The sequence below is a fragment of the Pongo abelii genome, chromosome 5, assembly GCF_028885655.2.
Source record: "Pongo abelii isolate AG06213 chromosome 5, NHGRI_mPonAbe1-v2.0_pri, whole genome shotgun sequence".
NCBI classification, from domain to species: domain Eukaryota; kingdom Metazoa; phylum Chordata; class Mammalia; order Primates; family Hominidae; genus Pongo; species Pongo abelii.
Window position 1 is genome coordinate 90,551,287 of NC_071990.2, and position 21,433 is coordinate 90,572,719.

The following is a 21,433-nucleotide window of genomic DNA, read 5'->3' on the forward strand; positions in this document are numbered from 1 at the left end:
TTTTCTTTTCTTTTTGAGATGGAGTCTTGCCCTGTCGCCCAGGCTGGAGTGCAATGGCACGATCTCGGCTCATTGCAACCTCCGCTTCCCAGGTTCAAGCGATTCTCCTGCCTCAGCCTCCCGAGTGTGGGATTACAGGTGCGCACCACCACGCCCAGCTAATTTTTTTGTATTTTTAGTAGAGACGGGGTTTCACCATGTTGGTCAGGCTGGTCTTGAACTCCTGACCTCGTGATCTGCCTGCTTCGGCCTCCCAAAGTGCTGGGATTACAGACATGAGCCACCACCCCCAGCCGCTGTTAGACATCTTTATCTGGATGTCCTACAGATAACTCAACATGACTTCACTGGTTGTCCATTGCAGTTAAAGCATGACTATCCTCCAAAGCTAGAAACATGAGAATCGTCTTTAACAAATTGGGAATTTCATTAATTCAACAGATATTCTTTTATTACTTGCCATTCTGCTAGGCCTGCTGAGAGCTGGGGATACAGTGAGAGCTGGGGAACAGAACAGAGATGGTCCAAATCTTTATGGAGAACCATTGGGTGGTCCATTGGGTGAGATGGACATTTCTCCAGGAATCCCACAAAAATGGATTCATGAACTTCAAGAAGAGGTCATGTAGGGAAAGGACACAATGGGGTAAGAGTATATAACAGAGGGCCTGACTTAGTGGGAAGAGAGGGTGGACAGGGGAGACTCAAAATAACTTAAGCAAAATATCAAAGAAGAGCTAAATGAAAGTAGAATATTGAGGAAAGAATATTCCCTGCAGAAGCCCTGTGGTGTTTTTTTTTTTCGATTTATAAATAGTTTATCCTGTTCACATTATGCAGAATTTCAATGTCATTAATCCAAATGTTAGTACGGTAACACTAACACAAAGGAGAAAAAAGGCAGGTAGGGGGAGGTTCATAGTGTGGCCTGACATAGTCTAAGGGTTCTCTCCTGTAGTATGCATCTCCTGCAGGCAAGTATTAATATCACTTCATTGTTTGAAGGAGAGTACACTGTCCAGGATTCATTTATTGTTCAGGTGTCTTTTCCAAAGTATGAGAAAACAGGAACAAATTCAATAATGAATATCTGCAATTCAAACCAATTTAACTACAGGTCAATGGTGTCTTTCTTATCTATTATCACAAACATCCCAGTTGCCTCCATCTAAAAATTTCTTTCAAAAGTTAAGACACAATTAATTATACCTTATTCCTTCAAAAGCAAAAAAAAAAAAAAAAAATGTACCACTCAGCATACAAAAGTTACACATTAAAAGTGTATATATAGGGCCAGGTGCGGTAGCGCACGCCTGTGATCCCAGCACTTTGGGAGCCCGAGGCGGGTGGATCATGAGGTCAGGAGTTCAAGACCAGCCTGGCCATGATGGTGAAACCCTGTCTCTACTAAAAATACAAAAAATTAGCTGGGTGCGGCAGCAGGCACCTGTAATCCCAGCTACTCAGGAGGCTGAGGCAGGAGAATTGCTTGAACTCGGAGGGCAGAGGTTGCAGTGAGCAGAGATTGTGCCACTGCACTCCAGCCTGGGCGACGGAGTGAGACTCTGTCTCAAAAAAAAAAAAAAAAAAGTGCATATTTCCTTTTTTTTTTTTGAGACGGAGTCTCTCTTTGTTGCCCAGGCTGGAGTTCAGTGGCATGATCTCGGCTCCCTGCAACCTCCTCCTTTCAGGTGCAAGTGATTCTCCTGCCTCACCCTCCCAAGTAGCTGGGATTACAGGTGTGCGCCACCATGTCTGGCCAATTTTTGTATTTTTAGTAGAGATGGCGTTTCACCATGTTGGCCAGGCTAGTCTCGAACTCCTGAACAAAGGTGATCTGCCTGCCTCGGCTTTCCAAAGTGCTGGGATTACAGGCGTGAGCCACTGCGCCTGGCCTCAAAATTTGTTTTTTATCCTGAAATCAGCAGGAAGCACTGAAGGGTTTTTTGTGTTTTTTTTGTTTTGTTTTGAGACGACGTCTCCTTCTGTCCCCCAGACTGGAGTGCAGTGGCGCGATCTCGGCTAACTGCAGCCTCCCCCTCCCAGCTTCCAGAAATTCTCCTGCCTCAGCCTTCCAGGTAGCTGGGATTATAGGCATGCGCCACCACGCCTGGCTAATTTTTGTATTTTTAGTAGAGATGACGTAGGCTGGTCTCGAACTCCTGACCTCAGGTGATCTCCTGACCTCAGGTGATTGCCCACCTCAGCCTCCCAAAGTGCTGGGATTACAGGCGTGAGCCTGGACCACATCCAGCCTAAGCACTGAAGGGTTTGAGCAGAGTTGGGAACACGATCATGTTTGCATTTTTAAAAGACAACTCATGCTGATGTTTGAAGAACAATTTGAAATGGGGGAAGACTGTCCATTTGAATACACTTTCCATTAAATCTTGTTGACTACCTCTCAGATCTGTTTTTAGTGTTTTGTGGGTTTTTTGGTTTGGTTTTGTTTTGAGACAGTCTCACTCTTTGACCCAGGCTGGAGTGCAGCGGTGCAATCACAGCTCACTGCAGCCTCCGGAAGCATGTGCCACCACACCCAGCTAACTTTTCTTTTTTTTGTAGATACAGAGTCTTACTGTGTTGCCCAGGCTGGTCTTGAACTCCTGGGCACAAGCAGTCCTCCTGCCTCAGCCTCCCAGAATGTTGGGATTACAGGCATGAACCACCGTGCCCAGCCAAGATCTGTTTCTTATTTTTATTTCCACTACTAAGAACTTGAAGTGACACCTCGTTGTCTTCTGCCTTGTTTTGGTAGCCTTTTCTATCTCCCTTCCCACTCATATTTTCCAGACTCTTGCCAAAGTTAAACATCTAAGATGCAGATTTGATCATTATATTGCCCTGCTTTAAAAACCTTCACTGGTTCCCCCATTCCCTTCTGGATGGAATCCAAGTATCTTAATCACATAATACATCCCCTGACCTTTATTTTTTTTTGAGAGAGTCTCACTGTCACCTAGGCTGGAGTGCAGTGGCACGATCTTGGCTCACTGCAACCTCGGGGCCTGTGAGTTTCTAAACTTTATTCTCACATTCTGATCTTGCCTTCCCATGTTCTATTCTGTAGGTGTTCACACCCATACTTGATTGTGAACTTATAGATAGATGTAGTGGGGAACAGATGTGGGGAGATCGTGTCAGGAAGTGTTTGCCAACATGAGCCTAATTTAATTGAACCTTGGGATTTTGGAAACCTTGAGATAGTGAATAATGGAGCCAGAATGGTAGGTGTCAGTCTACATCAGGATAAGGAAGTTTTTTGTTTTTTTTTTGAAATGGAGTCTAGCTCTGTGGCACAACCTCGCCTCACTGCAACCTCCACCTCCTGGGTTCAAGCAGTTCTCTTGCCCTAGCCTCCGAGTAGTTGGGACTACAGACATGCACCACCATGCCCAGCTAATTTTTTTGTATTTTTAACAGAGGTGGGGTCTCACCATGTTGGCCAGGATGGTCTCGATCGCTTGACGTCATAATCCGCCTGCCTCGGCCTCCCAAAGTGCTGGGATTATAGGCATGAGCCACTGTGCTCAGTTGGGATAAGGAATTTGTACTTTATTTATTAGAAATTGGGAAGTAATGGAAAGTTTTTGAGCAGGATTGTGGTAGAACTAACCCAGTAGTTGTGCGTAGCATGTATTTGGAGTGGGGAAATAATTAGGTAGCTATAGTGGGGTCCTGAAACAAATCGAAATGGCAAGAATGGGAATAAATGGGAGAAATATTTCAGAGGTAGCATCAGTAGATCAGTAGTCTGTTAGGGAATGTTAGTGCTACTCCAAGAAATTAGAGAAATCAGGAGGTGAGCAGATATGGATGGAAAGATGATCTCTTGTTTTGGACTTGGTGAGTTTGTACCTACAGGAATGTGTTTATTAATGTTAGCATTTGTTTGTTTGTTTGTCTGTTTTGAGACAGGGTCTCATTCTGTCACTCAGGCTGGAGTGCAGTGACTTGATCTTGGCTCACAGCAATCTCTGCTTCCTGGTTGTGCTTAAGCAATCCTCCCACCTCAGCCTCCCAAGTATGGTTGGGACTGTAGGAGTGTGTCACCACGCCTGGCTAATTTTTGTATTTTTTGTAGAGATGGGATTTCGCCATGTTGCCCAGGCTGGTCTCGAACTCCTGGCCTGAAGTGATCCACCCACCTCGGCCTCCCCACAAAGTGCTGGGCCCACGAAGTGCTGGGATTACCGGTGTGAACCACTGCGCCCTGGCACCCAGCCACTATTTTTTTTTTTTTTTGAGAGAGAGTCTTGCTGTGTTGCCCAGGCTGGAGTGCAGTGTGACAATCTCGGCTCACTTCAACTTATGCCTTCCCCATGCTCAAGCAATTCTAGTGCCTGAGCCTCCTAAGTAGCTGAGATTACTGGTGTGCGTCAGCATACCTGGCTAATTTTTTTTATTTTTAGTAGAGACAGGGTTTTACCGTGGTAGCCAGACTGGTCTTGAACTCCTGACTTCAAATCTGTCCGCCTGCCTAGGCTTCCCAAAGTGCTGGGATTTAGGCATGAGCTACCATACTTGGCCACTAATTGTTTTTTTGTTTGTTTGTTTGTTTTTGTTTGTTTGAGACAGAGTCTGGCTCTGTCGCCCAGGCTGGAGTGCAGTGGCACAATCTCAGCTCACTGCAACCTCCACCTCCCAGGTTCATGCCGTTCTCCCGCCTCAGCCTCCCAAGTAGCGGGAACTACAGGCGCCCACCACCACACCCGGCTAATTTTGTTTTTGTATTTTTAGTAGAGATGGGGTTTTACCGTGTTAGCCAGGATGGATGGTCTGGATCTCCTGACCTTGTGATCTGCCTGCCTCAGCCTCCCAAACTGCTGGGATTACAGGCGTAAGCCACCGTGCCCGGCCCACTAATTGGTTTTTTAATGTTAGACATCCTCACATTTTTGGGATAAATCTCACTTGTCTGTAGTGCTTTTTCGTTTAATATCTTGCTGGATTCAGTTGGTTGATTTTTTTTTCTTTTTTTTTTTTGTGATGGAGTCTTGCTCTGTTGCCCAGGCTGGAGAGTGGTGCAATCTTGGCTCGCTGCAACCTCCACATCCCAGGTTCACGCTACTCTCCTGCCTCAGCCTCCTGAGTAGCTGGGATAACAGGTGTGTGCTACCATGCCCACCTAATTTTTGTGTTTTTAATAGAGACAGGGTTTCACCATGTTAACCAGGCTGGTCTCGAATTCCTGACGTCAGGCAATCCGCCCACCTTGGCCTCCCAAAGTGCTGGGATGACAGGCCGATTTTTTTTTTTTTAAGGCTATTTCTGTTTATGTTCATGAGAAAGATTGGCTTATAGTTGTCTGGTCTTGTAGTTTTTTTGTTTTGCCCTATTCTTGACCAGTTTTTTTGTTTGTTTGTTTTTTGTTTTTTTTTTGAGACGGAGTCTCGTTGTGTCGCCCAGGCTGGAGTGCAGTGGCACGATCTCGGCTTACTGCAACCTCGGCCTCCCAGGTTCACGCCATTCTCCTGCCTCAGCCTCGCGAGTAGCTGGGACTACAGGTGCCCGCCACCACACCTGGCTAATTTTTTTGTATTTTTAGTAGAGAAGGGGTCTCACCGTTTTAGCCAGGATGGCCTCGATCTCCTGACCTCATGGTCCGCCCGCCTCGGCCTCCCAAAGTGCTGGGATTACAGGCATGAGCCACCACGCCCGGCCCAACCAGTTTTGAAATTAAGGTTGTATTTGCCCCAAAAGATTATTTGCTTATTCGCAGATAGTTTTTTTCTGTTGTCTGGAACAGATTAACCTTTCATTATTATTTTTTTTTTTTTAGAGACAGAGTCTCATTATGTTGCCCAGGCTGATCTTGAACTGGGCTCAAACGATCCTCCCGCCTCAGCCTCCCAAAGTGCTGGGATTACAAACACAAGCCACTATGCCCGGCCTAACTGTTTTAAAATTTGTGGTGTTTGTGCCTTCTTTCTGTTTCTTGATTAGTTTTGCCATAGATATGCTTATTTCTCTTTTGACAGAGCCAACATTTATTTTTATTGATTTTTCTAGTGCTTGTTTATTTTTGTTAGTTTTTGCTGGTTATATTTTGATTTCTTTGGGTTTACTTTGTTCTTTTTCTAACTTCTTGAGGTGATTGATGGCCTCATTAATATTTTGTCCTTTCTTCCTATACATTTAGTACTGTAACTTTGCCTTTAAAAGTACTATTTTGGTTTTATCCCATAAATTTTCTGTGTTGTATTCATTGTTATTCAGTTCTGTACTTTTTCCCAGTTTCCATTAGTATTTGTTCTTTGACCTATGTTTATTAATTTCCAAATGAACAGGGAAATTTGAAAGTGCATTGTTAACTTTGAATTTTATTGGGCTAGATGGAAACATTTCTTTGATATTTGTGGAAACTTGCACTGCGGCTTGATACATAGATAATTTTTATAAATGTGCTTAAAAGTAGTGTAAGTTCTTTTAATTGTGGTATGCAGGGTTATAAAATTATCAGATCAAACCTGTCAATTTCGTATTCAGAGCTATATCCTTAAATTTCTTTAACTGCTTGATCATCAGAGAAAAGTATGTTAAACTCTCTATTGTAACAATTTTTTTTTTTTTTTTTTGAGACAGAATCGCTCTGTTACCCAAGCTGGAGTGCAGTGGTGCCATCTCGGCTAACTGCAACCTCTGCCTCCTGGGTTCAAGTGAGTCTCCTGCCTCAACCTCTAGAATAGCTGGTTTTATTGGCACCCACCACCGCGCCCAGCTAATTTTTCTATTTTTAGTAGAGAGGAGGTTTCACTGTGTTGGTCAGGCTGGTCTCCAACTCCTGACCTCGAGCAATCCACCCACCTCCATCCATCCCAAAGTGCTGCGATTACAGGCATGAGCCACTGCGCCCTGCCTATTGTGACTTACTTATCTATATCAGTCAGGGTCCAGTCAGTAGACAAAAACTACATAGTAATTTGAAAGGGAAAGTTTAGTATAAAGAATTATTGGTCGGGTTCCGTGGCTAAGGCCTGTAATCCTAGCACTTTGGGAGGCCAGGGCGGGCGGATCACCTGAGGTCAGAAGTTTAAGATCAGCCTAGCCAACATGGTGAAACCCTGTCTCTACTAGAATACAAAAATTAGCCAGGCATGATGGCGGGTGCCTGTAATCCCAGCTACTCGGGAGGCTGAGACGGGAGAATCACTTGAACCCGGGAGACGCTGTTTGCAGTGAGCCGAGATCGTGCCACTGCACTCCAGCCTGGGCTGCTGAGCGAGACTCCGTCCCCCCAAAAATAAAAAAAATAAAAAAAAAAAAGGCCAGGCACAGTGGCTCACGTCTGTAATCCCAGCACTTTGGGAGGCCGAGGCGGGTGGATCACGAGGTCAGGAGATGGAGACCATCCTGGCTAACGCCGTGAAACCCCATCTCTACTAAAAATACAAAAAATTAGCCGGGCGTGGTGGTGGGCGCCTGTAGTCCCACCTACTCGGGACGCTGAGGCAGGAGAATGGCGTGAACCCAGGAGGCGGCGGAGCTTGCAGTGAGCCGAGATTGCGCCACTGCACGCCAGTCTGGGCGACAGAGCGAGACTCCGTCTCAAAAAAAAAAAAAAAAAAAAAAAAAGAATTACTGACAGGATTGAAGTAACTAGTAATTGTCAAGTAATAGTTAAAGAATAACTGAAAAATATAGGAATGTAAGATATAGGGAGCAGCTATGACCTCTAGGGTTTTGATAGATCATTCAAAGAAGAGCTGTGTTCCTTTACTCTAAGGATGGGATCCAGACCTCATGGAAAGAGCATTGCTGGGGGGTCAACTGGATGGTGGAGATGTTGCTAAGTGTCTTACTCTGTTCTAAATCTGCCAGAGGAGGTCTATGGGGAAGCTCCTGGGTGCTAAAGGATCTATGAGTTGGAGAAGCTACCCTCTCCATGAACCTAGCAAGAGGAAGCCGTATTCTGCAGGAGCCAATCATAATAGGAACCTAATGTACAGGAAGTGAGCTCGTGGAAAACCGCCCTGCAGGAACTGAATGCTGGAGACAGCAGGCTCTGTAGGAGCTTTGCTAGCCAGATGCACTGAAACTAGGGAAAGAATCCCCCTTCCTCTTCCAGTGTTACTCCACCATTCTGCTGATAAGGTTTAACCTTGTGCCAGTTAGCAAAGGAGAAATATCTAGAAGGCCTAGCTCCATTATCACAGAAGGATGGATTTGGAATTGAGAGGCATAACTGTCACAGTCCCTTTAACTACTTTTTTCCTTTTCCTACAGCCTAGGAAGCTAAGAACCTTTAACTTTTTCATGTGTACACAGTGAGAAACCACACACATATAACTCCTTTTGATGACTTCTCTATATTACTGTGTATGTTCTCAGAAATTTTGAAGGACTATTAATGCATCATGTGATACAATTAAGAAATGAGCAGCCACTTCTTAAATTTATAAATAATCTTTTAAAAAATACCTTTGGTGGTGGGGACCTAGAATTAAGATGTGGAGACAATGGTCTGACAAAAAATTTGGAGAAAAATTTAAGACAGATGGGGGCAAAAGATCCATGATTAGCTGGTCCGAAAGTAGTGTTTTCTCAGTTGACTGTTCACAATCAGTTACAGATCAAACTTCTTGTTCTACTCCTTCCCCCCTTGACTAGTTGTTTAAAAAAAAAAAAAAAAAGAGAGAGACCCAGGATTACCAGGTCTCTTAGATTTATATTTATTTCCAGGTTTAACTTACTAGGTCAAGTCTTTTTCTAATTATTATTTTTGAGACATGGTCTCTCACTCTGTCGCCCTGGCTGGAGTACAGTGGCATGATCACAGCTCACTGTAGCCTCCACCTCACAGGCTCAATTGATCCTCCCATCTCAGCTACTAGAGTAGATAGTACTATAGGTGTGAACCACCACACCTGGCTACTTTTTTAAAAAATTTATTTTGTTTAAATAAAGATGGTGTCTCCCTATGTTGCCCAGGCTGCTCTCGAACTCCTGGGCTCAAGTGAACCTACCACCTTGACCTCCCAAAGTGCTGGGATTACAGGTGTGAGGTTTTTTGTTTGTTTTTCAAGACAGAGTCTTGCTCAGTCGCCCAGGCTGGCTTGCAGTGGCACAATCTCAGCTCACTGCAACCTCCACCTCCCGGGTTCAAGTGATTTTCCTGCCTCAGCCTCCTGAGTAGTTGGATTACAGGCACGCCCCACCACTCCTGGCTAATTTTTGTATTCTTAGTAGAGACAGGGTTTCACCATGTTGGCCAGGCTGGTCTCAAACTCTTGACCTCATGATCTGCCCACCTCGGCCTCCCAAAGTGCTGGGATTACAGGCATGAGCCACTGTGCCCAGCCCATTTGTTTGTATTTTTTTTTGTCTCGATGTGGTTTTGCCATGTTGCCCAGGCTGGTCTCAAACTCCTAGGATCAAGCAGTCCCTTCCACCTCAGCCTCCCAAAGTGCTGAGATTACAGGTGTGAGTTACCACACCTTTTTTTTTTTTTTTTTTAAGTAATACCTGCCAGTAGCATAAACTAAAACTGTATGAAATAATAGTGCAGGGAAAGCTTTGATCTATTTGATCTCTTTAACCAAATCATTAGATTCTCCATTATTCTGAGAGGACACTTCATGACTAATGCTCCCCTCTCCATGTGACCGCTTACAGCTACTAGTAGATTTCTCATTAGGAAACCTCTGAGTATCTGATTTCACCAGTTGAATTTTGCTTTGCAAAGAGTCAGTTGTGTTATTTGCCAAACGTGATTGTGTTATTTGTGCTTTTTGTAATTGTGCAGGCTGTTTTATAACAGTTAATCAAATGAACTAATTGAAACAAATGTTATATTGAGGAATGTGAGGAATGGAGAAAAAAAAAGATAATACACCTTGATTTTATTTATCTCTTGTGGTAGAACCATGATCTTTTCTTTGAATATGAATCCAATGATGAGAGTGTTGACATCTTTCTTGCGTAAACTACACCCATAAGACATTGCCCATGATTTTCAGTTTTTGTTTTGTCTTTGCTTGAGCCCAGGGAGGTTGCAGTGAGCTGTGATCATGCCACTGCACTCCAGCCTGGGTGACAGAGGGAGACTCTCTTAAAAAAAAAACAAAAAAAAAACTTAGATACTTTTTAATTGATCTGAGTATGGACTAGATTTTCTCCCTTAGTACTTTGGATCATTTTGTCTTCACTTGATTTGACATGCAGAGGTGTGTGTGTGTTTTGCTACCTATCTTTCCATAGCATTCTGCCTAGTTTTCACTAGAAAATAACTCCCTTTGGTATTGTGATCTTTCATCATACTGTGATTTAGAAAAATAGGAAAATGGGCATAATTGGATTTGACAATAAATGCACATTGGTAAGCTTTGAGAAAAACCCAGAATCGTATATAGAAAACCTTCCCCCAAACTAAGAGGGAGCCAGGAGACCAAAGAATGACTCAGACAAGTCCAGGTTGGCAAATAGATACATTTATTAGGACTAACAAGTTTATTTATTACAAGGCACTCCTGGATGGCAGCAGGACAGTTTTAGAGATCCATGCTGCCCTTTGTAAACTGTTTTTAAGCTAACTTTCTGGCTCATTGCCTACTGTATTTAAGCCATGAGACTGTTTTTCTTGGTAGGTTCTCAGATACTCCCCGGGATGTTTGGGTTCTCAGGGGTGCTTGCTCTTCAGGCTGGCACCATGGCCTTGGCTCACCTCCTGTCCTTCAGGATTCAGGCAGCAGACATACACCCTCCACTACATAAGCATATATCTCAATTGGTGGGAGCAGAAGTATGCAGGTGCAGGCTTGCTAATAATTTCATAGCCCAAAGTGGCCACAGTTCAGTGGCCATAAGCATCATTCATTGGGTTTTACTGGCAGATTAGAGGATGCCAGATAAGTTAGTGAAGAGAGACTTTTTTTTTTTTTGAGATGCAGTTTCACTCTTTTTCCCCAGGCTGGAGTGCAGTGGCGCGATCTCGGCTCACTGTAGCCTCTGCCTTCCGGGTTCAAGAGGTTCTCCTGCCTCAGCCTCCCAAGTAGCTGGGATTACAGGCACCTGCCACCACACCCAGCTAATTTTTGTAGTGTTAGTAGAGACGGGGTTTCACCATGTTGGCCAGGCTGATCTCGAACTCCTGACCTCAGGTAATCCGCCCACCTCAGCCTCCCAAAGTGCTGGGATTACAGGCATGAGCCGCTGCGGCCCAGCCTGTTTTTGTTTTTTTACTGTTTTGGATTCTTACGTTGTTTCTAGTCTTACCATGAACAACACTTGTAACAGATTATTAGATGTGAAATTTTTGGGTCAGAGTATTGCACTTAAACATTTCATCAAATTTTGAATCAAATCAAAGCTGTTGCCAAATTGCTTTCATGGAGCTTTTATCAGTGTACACTTGAGAGAGCTATGAGAGTACGTCTTTTCCCATACATTTGTCAACTAGTATACTATCAAACTTTTTGTTATTTGCTTGTCTTACTATGTTGTTGGTGAAAACATGTGTCAGGAGTCCCCAGAACCACCCCTAAGTTTGATGATTTGCCAGACTTATAGAATTCACTATGTAGTTGTACTTACAGCTATGATTTATTACAATGAAAGGATGCAAAGCACAATCACCAAAGGGAAAAAAGATCCATGGGGTAAAGTCTAGAGGAAACCAGGTTAAAGTTCCCATGGTTTTGCTCCCAGTGGAGTCATGCACTTATCTGTTTATTCCCCCAGCAACTAGTGATAGCAGGTGTGAAATGTTGTCTACCTGGGAAGCATGTTGGAGACTCAGTGCCCAGGCTTTTTACTGGGGGCTGGTCACACAGGCCACCTCTGCCTGGCATGTGCTAAAATTTTAAGACTCCCAGAAGGAAACAGGTGTTTATGATAAACCATATTGTTTGTATGAACAGTTTAGGCACATTGAGCCACTTTTTGTCAGTCTGGAAATTGTGGGAACCCTCCGGAAATTTGAGTTCTTAGACTCCAGCCAAGGGCCTTAGTAAGCAGCCTTTCTAAGGATAAGTAGCCATGCCTGGCTATGCCAACACTTTCCTACACAACATGGCATATCTCATTGTTTTAATTTGTGTTTCCTTAATTATTAGTGAAGTCAAACATCTTTTAGTTCCAAAAGCTTTGCTTTTTTTTTTTATTTTATGATTTGTCTGTGTTTTTTGACCGTTTTTCTATTTGGTCTAAGTGATTACTTTTTTTTTGGTATCATCAGTATTTCTTTTTTTTTTTTTTTTTTGAGATGGAGTCTTGCTCTCTCGCCCAGGCTGGAGTGCAGTGGCGCGATCTCAGCTCACTGCAAGCTCCGCCTCCCAGGTTCACGCCATTCTCCTACCTCAGCCTCCGGAGTAGCTGGGACTACAGGCGCCTGCCACCATGCCCGGCTAATTTTTTGTATTTTTAGTAGAGACAGGTTTTCACCATGTTAGCCAGGATGATCTCGATCTCCTGACCTCGTGATCAGCCCGCCTCGGCCTCCTGAAGTGCTGGGATTACAGGCGTGAGCCACCGCGCCGGGCCTGGTATCAGTATTTCTTGTTAGTATTAATATGTGTTTGTGTGTGTGTGTGTGTGTGTGTGTGTGTGTGTGTGTGTGTTGTGATAGTAGTGATGGTTCTTATTTTAGTACAAAAGTTAATTTGGCTGGGCGCGGTGGCTCACGCTTATAATCCCAGCACTTTGGGAGGCTGGGGCCGGCAGATCACCTGAGGTTGGGAGTTCGAGACCAGCCTGACCAACATGGAGAAACCCCATCTCTACTAAAAATACAAAATTAGTTGGGCGTTGTGGTGCACGCCTGTAATCCCAGCTACTTTGGAGGCTGAGGCAGGATAATCGCTTGAACCTGGGAGGTAGAGGTTGTGGTGAGCCGAGGTTGCAGCATTCCACTCTAGCCTGGGCATCAAGAGCGGAACTCCATCTAAAAAAAAAAAAAAGTTAATTTGTATTTTGGTCTGTTTTATAAAATTATCATCATTTACTTTGTACATAGCTTAATGACAATTTTTTGTTTGTTTTGTTTTTGAGACTGTGTCTCACTCTGTCACCTAGGCTGCAGTGCAGTGGCACTATCGTAGCTCACTGCAGCCTCTCCCTGCCAGGCTCAAGTGATCCTCCTGCTTCAGCCACCAAGTAGCTGGGACTACAGGCACAGGCTACTACAGTCGGCTAATTTTTGTATTTTTTATAGAGATGGGGTTTCACCATGTTGCCCAGGCTGGTCTCAAATTCCTGGGCTCAAGCGATCCACCTGACTTGACCTCCCAAAGTGCTGAGATTGTAGGCATGAGCCACCATGCCTGGCCATATTAACAAGTTTAAAATTCTTGTTTATAGTTTTGACTTTTCCTGGAAAATATTAGGCACTTTTTTTGATAACACAAATCTGCTTTTAATAATGGTAGAGAGAAAGGCCAGGCATGGGGGCTCATGCCTGTAATCCCAGCACTTTGAGAGGCTGAGGTAGGTGGATTGCTTAAGGCCAGGAGTTCAAGACCAGCCTGGCCAACATGGCAGACAGGCAAAACCCTGTTTCCACTAAAATTACCAAAATTAGCCAGGCATGGTGGTGCACTCCTGTAATCGCAGCTATGGTACACTCCTGTAATCCCAGCTACTTGGGAGGCTGAGGCACGAGAATCACTTGAACCCAGGAGGCGGAGGTTGCAGTCAGCGGAGATCAAGCCACTGCGCTCCAGCCTGGGCGACAGAGTGAGACTTTGTCTCCAAAAACAGAATGATAGAGAATGAACTTTTTCAATGTGTCCAAATTCGAAAATTGCTTTTTGTTTTGAAGCTAGGTTTATTCTCTGAATTGTGAGGTTTATTTTAACAGTGGAAATTTTAAAATATTTAATACCGTAGGTGGTGACTTTCAAAAGGAAATAGGATCATGGCAGCAGATGATGACAATGGTGATGGAACAAGTTTATTTGATGTCTTTTCCGGTAAGAGCTACTTTTAATTGTCTTTCTAATTTCCTTTTTTTTTTTTTTTTTTTTTTTATGAGACAGGGTCTCCCCCAGTTGCCCAGGGTGGAGTGCAGTGGCAGCATCAATAGCTCACTATGACTTCAGACTTGGGAGCTCAAGGGATCCTCTCGCCTCAGCCTCCTGAGTAGCTAGGACTACAGGCACATGCCACCACGGCCATCTAATCATTTTATTTTTTGTAGAGAGAAGGTTTCACTGTGTGGTCTAGGCTGGTCTCTAATTCCTGGACTCAAGCGACCCTCCCTTTTTGCCTCCCAAAGTGTTAGGATTACAGGTGTGAGCCACTATGCCTTGCCTAACTTTACTTTTTAAATTACAAAATCATTTACCTATTCTCATTGAAACACAGTCATTATCAGCCTTTTCTCTCTATACATAAATGAATTAATACAGTAAAATGCCTGGGACATGGGAATGCTTAATAAGTGTGAACTTACTGTATGCTTTCAAGCCTCAGAATGTAGTCAAATTAGTGATTTTACTAATATGAATGATAATGATTTTTATTGTTATATCTAAAAATATATAAGATAGGTTTTTGTTACTCTTGAAGTTAATATTTCTAGTAAATGCAATGATGTTTGTTGTTCAGAAAAAAATTGGGCCAGGTGCGGTGTCTCATTCCTGTAATCCTAATACTTTGGGAAGCCGAGGCGGGCGAATCACGAGGTCAGGAGTTTAACACCAGCCTGACCAACATGGTGAACCCCGTCTTTACTAAAAATACAAAAATTAGCCGGGCCTGGTGGCATGTGCCTGTAATTTCAGCTACTCAGGAGGCTGAGGCAGGAGAATCGCTTGAACCCAGGAGGTGGAGGTTGCAGTGAGCTGAGATCGTGCCACTGCACTGTAGCCTAGAGCAAGACTGTCTCAAAAAAAAAAAAAAATTGATAGTCACAATGGATGATTAGTTTGAAAAAGAGATAACTATCAATACCTGGTATTAAAATAAGCTCATAAAATAGAATTTCTTTCTTTTTTTTTTTTTGAGCTAGAGTCTTGCTGTTGTCAGCCTGGGCTGGAGTGCAGTGTCGCGATCTCGGCTCACTGCAACCTCCGTCTCCTGAGTTCCAGCAATTCTCCTGCCTCAGTCTCCTGAGTAGCTGAGATTGCAGGTGCCTGCCACCATGTCTGGCTAATTTTTGTATTTTTAGTAGAGACGAGGTTTCACCATGTTGGCCAGGTTCATCTCGAGCTCCTGACCTCAGGTGATCCACCCACCTCGGCCTCCCAAAGTGCTGAACTACAGGTGTGAGCCACCGTGCCCGGCCCAAAATAGAAATATTTTAAATAATATGCAGAAGGTAAACTTCCAAACACTGACATAACATTATTGTCTCTTTCTTTTAATGATAATCATGCTGTGACCTCATTGAATTTGTTGAGATATGGGCATATGTTTATTGACCAGAATAATGATTCCTATGCCATGAAGAGTAAGAAGGGCAGTTATAAAACATGTTCAGTAGAATTCCGTTTTTGTTTAAAATAATGTTTTAAACAATCCATATTCATAGATAAGGAAGAGTTCACACCAACTATGGCCATTATAACCATTCTGGGTGGTGTTATTTGGTGTTTATTTTTGCTGATGTAGTTTCAAGTTGTTATTCTGTTATGTAATTCTCTTTGATGTTTTTTCCTTTGAAAAATTTTAAGCCAGGCCGGGTGCGATGGCTCACGCCTGTAATTCTAGCACTTTGAGAGGCTGAGACAGGTGGATCACCTGAGGTCAGGAGTTCAAGACCAGCCTGACCAACATGGTGAAACTCCGTCTCTATTAAAAATACAAAAATTAGTGGGGCATGGTGATGCACGCCTGTAATCCCAGCTACTCGAGAACCTGAGGCAGGAGAATCGCTTGAACTGGGAGGTGGAGGTTGCAGTGAGCCGAGATAGTGCCATTGCAGTCCAGCCTGAGAGAAGAACAAAATTCTGTCTCAAAGAAAAAAAAAATTTAAGCCAACAAACTGAAAAGTTGGAACTATAATATAATGAACAGCATTATTTGTCACCTAGATTCACAAATGATTAAATTTTATCACGTCTGCAGCGATTAAAATTTGAAGGACAAAACTACAATTTAATCTGATTTTCTAGATGCAGCTGTTTTTATTTCTATGTATCACTGTCAAGTTGCTGTCTATACACATACATAGACATTTTTTTTTTTTTTTGAGACGGAGTTTTGCTCTTGTTGCCCAGGCCGGAGTGCAATGGCATGATCTAGGCTCACTGCAACCTCTGCCTCCCAGGTTCAAGCAATTCTACTGTCAGCCTCCTGAGTAGCTGGGATTACAGGAGCGCACCACCATGCCCGGCTAATTTTTTCGTATTTTTAGTGGAGACGGGGTTTCGCCATATTGGCCAGGCTGGTCTCGAATTCCTGATCTCAGGTGATCCGCCCGCCTCGGTCTCCCAAAGTGCTGGGATTACAGGCGTGAACCACCGCGCCCGGCCAGGTTTGTTTTTTTTTGTTGTTGTTTTTTTTGTTTTGAGATGGAGTCTTGCTCTGCCGCCCAGGCTGGAGTGCAGTGGCGCAATCTCGGCCCACTGCAAGCTGTGCCTTCCGGGTTCACGCCATTCTCCTGCCTTAGCCTCCCGAGTAAGTGGGATTACAGGCGCCCGCCACCATGCCCGGCTAATTTTTTGTATTTTTAGTAGAGACAGGGTTTTACTGTGTTAGCCAGGATGGTCTCGATCTCCTGACCTCGTGATCTGCCCTCCTCAGCCTCCCAAAGTGCTGGGATTACAGGCGTAAGCCACCACGCCCGGCCCATATGTATTTTTTTTAGGCTAATCAAGTGAAGCAGTAGGAGAAGCATGTACATTTTAAAAATAGTCACAGCTACAGTGTACTTTCTACTTTGTGTCTTGCCTTTTTTTTTTTGAGACGGAGTCTCACTCTGTCACCCAGGCTGGAGTGCAGCGGTGCTAACTCAGCTTACTGCAACCTCTGCCTCCCGAGTTCAAGTGATTCTCCTACCTCAGCCTCCAGAGTAGCTGGGATTACAGGTGTGCGCCACTATGCCCGGCTAAGTTTTGTATTTTTACTAGAGATGGGGCTTCACTATGTTGGCCAGGCTGTTCTCAAACTCCTGACCTCAGGTGATGCGCCTGTCTCGGCCTCCCAGAGTGTTGGGATTACAGGCGTGAACCACTGCGTCCAGCCTAGACTCTCTCTTTGTAAACACACACACGCACACACACACACATATGTCTAGATGCACACCCATTTTTTTCCCTGACCCATTTGAGAGTAAGTTGTATACATTATGGCCCCTTACCCCTAAGTATTTCAGTATGTATTTCATAAGGAAAAGTTGGTTCTCTTATATAACCACAGTGTGATTTCAGTTTCATTAGATTTAACACTGATAAAATACTTTTGTATTTGATTTGCTATTTTTATTCCAGTGAATAATGTTCTTTATTATTGTAGTTGGATTTAGGTCATTTTAATATTTGACTTTAATTTGTCTCATCAGTTATTTTTTTCTGATTTTCTTTCAAATATTATTTGAGTATATATTTATTTACTTATTTTAAATTTTTAAATTTTTTTTTCTCCCTTTAGCACTAGTGCTAACTGCTAGTAATGTTTGAGTATATTTTTGAAATGCATTTCATTTATGTATGAGCTTTTTCACTGTACCTGTTTGTATTATTTTTAGTACTTGTTCGAGGAAGTGTATACATCTTTAACATTTTGTAGTCTGTTTACTAGTATTGTACCTTTTTACAATATCTTGCATGTATAGTTGCATCTATCTGCTCCCTTGCCTTTCATGTTATGAACCCCACAATAAAATGCTATAGTGTTTACTGGGCCGGGCGTGGTTTCTCATGCCTGTAATCCCAGCACTTTGGGAGACCGAGGCAGGCGGATTGCCTGAGCACAGGAGTTCGAGACCAACCTGTATAACACGGTGAAACCCCGTCTCTACCAAAATACAAAAAATTAGCCGGGCGTGGTGGCATGCACCTGTAGTCCCAGCTGCTCGGGAGGCTGAGGCAGGAGAATTGCTTGGACCCGGGAGGCAGAAGGCAGAGGTTGCAGTGAGCCGAGATCGCACCATGGTACTCCCTCCTGGGTGACAGAGCGAGACTCTGTCTCACAAAAACCAAAAAAAAAAAAAAAATGCTATAGTGTTTACTGTAACAGTTCTATGGATCTTAAATTAAGAAGAAAAATTAATCTTTTATGATTACTCATTTATTTACCATCTCCAGTCCTAGCATTCTTTGGTATCCCTCTAGTAGCAGTTTCCCCCCGTTCTCTATTTGCTTCTGGACTCCAGATATACATTATGTGAGGACTTTTGATATTATCATGTAGGCCACTAAGACTGTTCTTTTTTAAGAAAGTCCTCTCTCATCTACAGATTGGGTAATTTCTGTTGATCTGTCTTCAAGTTCGGTGGTTCTGCTGTCAAGCACATCCAGTAATTTTTTATATTAGATATCGTAATCTTCAGTTGTAGGTTTTTCATTTGGTTCTTTTTCATTGTTTCTGAGATTTTCTATGTAGTAAGTTTGTGTTTGTCTGTGTGGCTTTTTTTGGAGACAAGTTCTTCCTCTGTCAGCCAGGCTGGAGTGTAGTGGCATGAACATGGCTCACTTCAGCCTCGACCTCCTGGATTCAAGTCATCCTCCTGCCTCAGTCTCCTGAGTAACCGGGACTGCAGGCATCTGCCACCATGCTCAGCTAATTTTCTTTTTTTTGTAGAGACAGAGTCTCACCATGTTACCTAGGCTGGTCTCGAACTCATGGGCTCAAGCAGTCCTCTGGCCTTGGCCTCCCAAAGTGCTGGGATTACAGGTGTGAGTCACTGCACCTGGCCACCATGTAGTAATTTTGGATTGAATAGTCAACATTGTAAATGAAATGTTAGACACTGGATGCTGTTAACATTCCTCTGAAGAGTTGTTTTTAATTTTAGCAGATATTTAACTTAGCTGAACTTACAATTCGGTCTCTTCTGTAATAGCAACTGAAATCTGTTTTAGATTTAGCTGGCTTTTTGGAGTTCTACCCTTTTTTGAGGGTCACCCAGAGATTTGGGCAGAATTTAGGTAATGCTCTTTGTGGATTTCTGTAATTCCCCTTTCACGTACTAGTCACTGTTATCATGACAAATTCTTTTCTCCGGTTCTTCAAGCTACTAGGACTGGAGGTTTCTATCTTGAGTTGTCACTGCCCAGTGTAGCTACAACGAGGGCCTGTCTTTATACAAAAAGCAGTAATAAAAGGGGACAGGGAACTTGGGAGGTGCTATTTTCTTTCAGTTGTCATTACCCTTTTAGTTTTTGCCTGCTTTAGGTTGTTCTCTAGCTCTTTAGATAGCTTCAAATATTTTATTTAGTGTCTACAGTAGTTACCTGCAGGAGGATTGGTTTCGTAGAAACTACTCTGCTATAACTGGAATTGGAATTCTTTCAGTAAAATATATATATATGAGACAGGATCTTGCACTGTCACCCAGGCTGGAGTGCAGTGGCATAATCATGGCTCGCTGCAGCCTTGACCTTCTGGGCTCAAGCAGTCCACCTTAGCCTCCCATGTGCCACCATACCTGGCTAATTTTTATTTTTGATATGCTATGTTGTCCAGGCTGGTCTTGATCTCCTGAGCTTAAGCAATCCTCTCTCCTCAGCCTCCTAAAGTGGGGGGATTACAGGTGTGAGCCACTGCACCTGGCCTCCTAGTATATTTTTGAAACTGAATTTTTAAAGTCTGTATCTGAGGTAGTCAATAAATAAATCTGTGTGCCAAAATCTTCCTGTTTATAACTGTGTGTAGAGACAATGTCTGTCTGTCTCTCTCTCTCTCCCTCTCTGTCTCTCTCTTTAATTTGAGACATGGTCTCACTCTGAAATCCAGGCTAGAGTGCAGGGGCACGATCTTGGCTCACTGCAACCTCCACCTCCCGGGTTCAAGCAATTGTCGTGCCTCAGTCTCCCTAGTAGCTGGGATTACAGGCATGCACCACCACTCCTGGCTAATTTTTGTATTTTTAGTAGAGACAGAGTTTCACCGTGTTGTCCAGGCTGGTCTCCAACTCCTGGGTTCAAAAGTGATCTGCCTACCTCGGCCTCCCAAAGTGCTGGGATTACAGGCGGGAGTGACCACGCCCAGCCTTTTTTTGTATTCTTAGTAGAGATGAGGTTTCGCCCCATTGCCCAGGCTAGTCTTGAACTCCTGAGCTTAAGCGATCCACCTGCGTCAGCCTCCCGAAGTGCTGAGTTTACAGGCGTGAGCCACCGTGCCTGGCTTATCTCTTATTTAAAGCAAAACTGTTAAATCTCTTTTCCTGGTCCTTCAGTGTAGGAATGGAAAAATCTCAGTGCCTAAAGTCATTTTTAACTAATCTTTGCCTTTCTTGCAGCTTCTCCTCTTAAGAACAATGATGAAGGCTCATTGGACATATACGCTGGCTTGGACAGTGCTGTTTCAGGTATGTGAATTCTATAAAAATAGTTTCATTTTCTTGGTCGGTTCATTGTTTGTGGTTACTAAATCCTGGTATATCATAGCTCCTAAACAATTTGCTCATTCTTTGTAATTACACCAAGGTAATTCTTTTCTTTCTTTTGCCCCACGGTAACTTCCAGAACCCAATCTTAACCAAAGCTTGATCAGAAAAACAAATTAGCACACAGGTTTTTTATTCATCTTGGTCTCAGATTTAATTGAGCCTTGTGCAAAAACATTTTCTACTATTGAAGTGCAACTAGTGCTGGTGTCTGTTACTACTCATTCATACTCATTTTTTTTTTTTTTTTTTTTGAGACGGAGTCTCACTCTGTCACCCAGGCTGGAATACAGTGGCTTGATCTTGGCTCACTGCAACCTCCGCCTCCTGGGTTCAAGTGGTTCTCCTGCGTCAGCCTCCCAAGTAGCTGGGACTACAGGCACGTGCCACTATACCCGGCTAATTTTTTGTATTTTTAGTAGAGACAAGGTTTCACCATGTTAGCCTGGATGGTCTCAATCTCCTGACCTCGTGATCCGCCCACCTCGGCCTCCCAAAGTGCTGGGATTACAGGCCTAAGTCACCATGCCTGGCCGCACTCATACTCTTGAAGGTTATATGATATTAGAACATTTGAAAAGTGTAAGTTACTGTAAATATTTTTAAACGTGTCAGTAAGAGTGATATGCTGAGAATCTAATGACCTATTCAAATTAGAAATCTTTTCCATAATCAGATTTCTTAGAGTTCTGAACAGTTATGATCTTCATACCTAATTTGGTTGACACAACCATTTTAGGTAAATTGGTAGTCCATCTGTAAAATCAGTATAAATTTGGAATGTAGGATAAGTGAAATGTAGGATGAAGTATAGGAGATGGAGAAATGTATAATCTTTGAAGCAGACAAAATATCAAAAAGTGTAACAAGGCTGGGCGCGGTGGCTCACGCCTGTAATCCCAGCACTTTGCAAGGCCGAGGCGGGCGGATGCCCTGAGGTCAGGA

The 21,433-nt window shown here is 43.4% G+C and overlaps 1 protein-coding gene across 13 annotated transcripts in view; it reads left to right on the plus strand.

The window, feature by feature from the left end:
* Positions 1-21,433, plus strand: part of CASP8AP2 (caspase 8 associated protein 2) — a 46,688-nt gene that overhangs the window by 2,995 nt on the left and 22,260 nt on the right. For 8 of the 13 annotated variants that reach the window (XR_010140255.1, XR_010140257.1, XR_010140260.1 and 5 more), the window contains exons 2-3: positions 13,825-13,907; positions 20,342-20,410. Coding sequence is in view for 4 of the 13 variants with exons in the window: in XM_002817155.5 (XP_002817201.4) it covers positions 13,853-13,907; positions 20,342-20,410 (124 nt within the window). In the remaining 9 variants the exon portion in view is untranslated. Of the gene's footprint in view, positions 1-471; positions 647-1,616; positions 3,847-12,370; positions 12,483-13,824; positions 13,908-20,341; positions 20,411-21,433 lie in introns of those variants that run through there. The other 5 variants (XR_010140256.1, XR_010140259.1, XR_010140258.1 and 2 more) reach the window with 4 other exon arrangements.